General features: G+C 38.2%; 1 protein-coding gene across 1 annotated transcript; it reads right to left on the reverse strand.

The window, feature by feature from the left end:
• Positions 1–273: 273 nt before the first annotated feature.
• Positions 274–2,167, reverse strand: LOC102192688 (diablo homolog, mitochondrial-like). Its single transcript, XM_005754675.1, has 6 exons — positions 2,031–2,167; positions 1,721–1,838; positions 1,438–1,563; positions 939–1,049; positions 637–733; positions 274–487 (listed from the first exon to the last, which is right to left on the reverse strand). Exons 1-6 carry the CDS (start codon positions 2,165–2,167, stop codon positions 282–284), a joined length of 795 nt encoding a protein of 264 aa, XP_005754732.1. The 3' UTR covers positions 274–281.
• Positions 2,168–4,937: the final 2,770 nt, after the last annotated feature.

Genomic DNA, 4,937 nt, shown 5'->3' on the forward strand with positions numbered 1-4,937 from the left:
AATCACTGGAACAAAATATTAGTGATTCCATCGTTTTCCTACATTTACTAACCCTAATAAATAGTCTTAAATAAAAATATATGCAAGTGGTTTATTGTTAATTTTATTTTCAAAATTAGCCTTTTGTGCTTTGTTCTTCTGTGAAAGTAAACATGTAAATCTCTCACAGCAGGAAAGCTATTACAGCAAAAAGAGTAGAAAAAGTTTTCAAAGTTGAGCTCATATTACTTTGAAATCAATAGCACTTGCACATTGTTTTCCTGTTTTCCCATATGTCTGTGTTAGTCCTCTCGTAGATAAGCCTCATGCACCTCAAGCCCATCACTATCCTCAAGGAAGGCAGCATATTCTGCCATCCTCTGGATCTCTTCTACTTTTGTCTCAGCCAGCTTCTTATCTGCCTCTGCAGAAAGTTTCTGTGCTTCTTCCACCTGCGACTGGGCCACCTGGATGTTTGTCCTCATTGAGATGGATGCCTGGTGAGCTCCTGGAAACACAGATTCATTTTGTCAGATTTCTAAGTAAAAATATAGGTGTATGCAACTATTCTCAGAACTTTATAAAGTAACAGCACATGTTTCAAATTTGATTGTAATGACTTCATTCATCCATAATTCAGGAAAATATTCTTCTCACCTGAAGTGCACGCTGCCTCAGCTGCCATTTTACACAGGCTGATGGCATTGATCCAAGCTGATTCATAACGTTTGCATTCGACTAGTCTTTCACTAGCCTGTTAAGACAGAGCGAAGTGACAAACTCAATAATTTTGTGGTGTAAAAGCTAATTTCCAAAATATAAACTCAACACAAAAGTACATTAAACATTTGTTTTAACCTCTTAAGCCCCAACGCCCGCTGATACGGGGGCAAAAGGCAGGCGATCAGGTAGGCTTGGGGCTTAAGAGGTTAAGAACAAAGAGGACAACACACACCAACCTCTGCACGCCAGCCATTGATCGCTTGCTGGAGTGAATCCTCCTCTGCTGGGGTAATTTTTCCCAGTGAGGCCAAATATTGTCTTTGAAAAGCAATGCGTGAGTGCACAGCCTGTGAGTAAACAGAGGGAACAAAAGCAGTCAGTTACAGTACACAGCAACATTTGAATTACAAACTCAGAAGAGTTTGTAGGACACTGAAAAGTATTTCGGGCTACTTGTGTAAATTCAAATCAGACATACAAGACTTTATTTTAGATTTTTTGCAAATTTTATCCATTGTCTCTCAGTTTTTGTAAATTGGTCCAAGTAAATTAAATTCCAAAGTTTATTGTCACCATATTTAATATTAGGCTGAAAACTGCTGCAGTATATTACTGAATAGATGTGTCCAGATGTTTTTGTCCTCTCATGTTTGTGTTGAATTTAAAAGAAGCTTTTTTAAATCTTTTGGGATATGAAATTTTACAAACCATGTCTTACACACTGTAAAAACCTACCTTTGAATAGTCTGCAAGGGCATCAACGTAAGCCAAGGTGGTCTGGGAGAGGAAAGTACATGAGCTGTCTGTAATCACTGAGGCAGCTCTTCTGATCAGAGAGTCATGTGAGAGGTTTTCCACTTGCTGCAAACAAATCAGTGTTTTTTAGTCTTTTCTTTAATTTCTCCATATGTATATTATCTATAAGAAGAAGAAATTTTCCTGAAGAGTCAACATTAGTGCTAGTTGTAGGTGACTGTACTAATTCATACTTCTATGATATTTTTGGAGACTCACCCACCTGTGTAAAACGGACAGTGCAAAACCCACGGGCAACGCTTAAAGATGCTATGCTCATGTGTGAAGGCTTTATCGGTTCCCCAAACTTCTGGTTTCCAGGTATCCTGCTCTCAGAGCTGCTGTAGAAACAGTGCAGAACGTTAGGAGTAGGACCAGCAAACAAATTAATGATATTTCAGTTTGAAATGCTGTGAGTTATTGTCCTATGATCTGATTTGGACCAACTTGTGGTAAATATCAATTAGTACCAAAGATCAAAGTCCGGCTTTAACTTTGCAAAGCATTTTGTTGAATATTTAATCTTAACTTACCCGAGGAAACGAATGCAGGCTGCTCCTCTCCTCAGCACGCTCTTGCTGGTCCGCAGCACTGAAATATCTATCTGATTCCGCACAAGTCCTGTAGCGGCACGGCTCGCACACACTGAACACTGACGAACAGCTTGCATTTTGCAGATTAATTTGATCTGCTGCACTTACAGAGTCTATTTATCTAATCTGTAAAATAAGTTCCTGGCTGGAGGTTTTTCTGTTCAGTTTAAACCTTGCACTTTTCTCACTGTTGCCTTTCCTTAGTAAAAGTCTTACTTGCTGCTAGAGAGGTTTGAGTCTGCTCTGTGAATAAAAACTATCATGTCTTGTCAGTATTTATAGTGACTCAGCACCACTCAATTACGCAAAAGGCATTGATCTGTTGACTGTCCCTGCAAATGTGCGTATTTGGTGTTATCTGCAAAACCCTGTAGATACGTGCAGGTTAGAGACCATTTGTGCTGGTTGTGGACTTTCTATCTTTTACTATCTCTATCACTGTGTAGGGTTTATATGTATGGCTAGATGTAGTTAATGGCAAAAAGTTTACCAACTTTCATTACATTTTAATTTGAAAAAAAAAGCAAAACAACTATTTTTACTCATACAATTTCCCACACCTAAAAAGGGGCTTTTATTTCATAATGTACAATTAGGGTTAGGGCAGAGCAGAAGATTGCTAAAGCACAAGGACCAAACTCTGTTTTTCATTTTTCATTATCATTTTTTCTAATGTTGCATAACTACAACGAAAGTCATTAGCCACTACCTAGAACAACAAACTACTGGGAGTTGCATTGTGGGTAATATCGGTGTTTTAAGACAGGCTTATTGGAGCTAGTAACTTCAAATGAAACCACCCCAGGTTAACACAAGAGCCAAAGATTGGAAGTAGGGCTGTTGTGCATGCTCACATTGGTGAGGAAATGAGACAGGAGAGACCAAAGATTGAGTGAAAATAATTAGGGAATTACAGGTAAAGCAAGACAAAGGTAGCAAGAAAAAAACAAAAGATGCATAAGGGAAAGTTTCCAAAATAGAAGGAAGTGACTGTAAGTTGTGTACCACATCCGGTCATGGCACACTATACTCCTTGAAGAGGTAGATTTGTCACAATTCGGGTAGACTGTGGTGCATATGTAGTGCATTTGCTATCTGTGCCTAACGTCAGCATTTCTTCATCAACTACCACTGTGAAAATCACTATGTTGTGTGTAATTTATGGTACTGCAAATCTATCACTTTGCATACAGATTTCCATACAGACTCATAGGGAGAGGGGTTTTCACTAACTGCATGTCACTGAGTGTAAATGGCCTATACATCAGTCGAACGGTTGACAAATGGACTGAAATAGGGAAGAGAGCAATATTGAAGTTCACTAAGAATGTGAAAAGTATGCAAAAACATCAAAGATTAAAAAAAATACAGAACATAACTGAAACAGATAATTGGTTTATTTCTGCTGCACTATTTTCAGACACTTTCTCGCCTCCCCCCCCCCCTTTTTGGATCAAGTTAATCTTGTATGAACAATATGACATAAGTGCAGCACTGAGTCCATTGTTTTGTACAAGTCATCTAAACTGTGTTCAAAACAAACAATGTTAAAATAGAAAGTTTCAATTACTAATGCAAATCTTAAGATATCAAATATGCCAAGATGAATTTTGGCAGGTAGTTTTTCAAAATGATGCACAAAACATTACAAATGTTTTCTTTTCCAAAATAAACTTTTTGTGTTGGAATCCAAAAAGAGACTACAGTTGTTTATGGTGGAGAAAGAGGTTGGGAAATGAGGAACTGCTGATGTCATAAGAGCTTCGGTTTTAATTTTTTTTTTCTTTGTAAGTACTGCATTAAATAAGCTGATATGATCAGATAATAAATTGACTTCAACAGGTTTAAAACTACTTTGAGGAAAATGACGGGAGAAACTATATACTTAAGTGTTGAATCTCAGGAAAACTTTACAACATGATGAGCACATTGGATGGTCATACAATTGGGCCAACACTGTAGCAAAACAATGCATCATTTCTTCGTCAAATCTGCATTACACACATACTTCACCTTCTCTGCGTTTCTCTCTCTGTGCCATTTAATGTTCCACTAAAACTCAACTGGCCAAAAGTCTGGCAATTGCCCTTTGTCTGATGCAATGAAAGTTATTTGCTGAGCTGGGTTCAAAAAACAGAAAGTTTGTTTTGGACAAAACTGTGGCCCAGTCCTCTGGGGTCCTCATTACTGACGCAGAACTTACGTAAACAGCTGACAAACCCCCATGAGCTGCTCTCTATAGAGTCAACTGGTTTGCCAAACAAAAGAAAACTTCGGGTTGCTCAATGGGACTCGAGAGCTTTGTGTTAATAATCAGCGAGTCTGTTAATTACTAAGCGGGGGACTTGGGACATGCCCTCTAACGGCCCTCTGGAGATTCAACACTCAATGAAGAAACACCTCTTAATAGATTTCATCACCTTTTTAAAAAAAACAATACTGTTGTTGCACCTGCAGCTCTATGCTCTGATTACCAACTTGAGTGATGTTGTGCAAGAATGTTAAACATTGTCACAAAAAGATAATGCACTATGTCAAAGATACCACAGGTTTTGTGCCAGTAGGGTGTTTGCCATTTTTACAAGACCAGGACAAAAATCTAAGCAGCATATACTAGTACAGACCTGAAAATCACAGTTGGAGGATAAACAAAAATGAAATGGTGCATTGTGTTCAAAACATTCAGGCCATTCCTGCTGGAGTTCTGATATACAGAGGTCCACATATTTGTCCTCCTATCTGGCAAAAACATTACTTCTCATATGATACCAGCAATTATCATCGTTAAAACCTTACTGAACACTTAATCACATGTCTGAACATAATCCTGGACTTCATCAAGAGTCT

The sequence above is a fragment of the Pundamilia nyererei genome, unplaced genomic scaffold, assembly GCF_000239375.1.
Source record: "Pundamilia nyererei isolate P.nyererei 1_Seehausen unplaced genomic scaffold, PunNye1.0 scaffold00624, whole genome shotgun sequence".
Classification (NCBI taxonomy): domain Eukaryota; kingdom Metazoa; phylum Chordata; class Actinopteri; order Cichliformes; family Cichlidae; genus Pundamilia; species Pundamilia nyererei.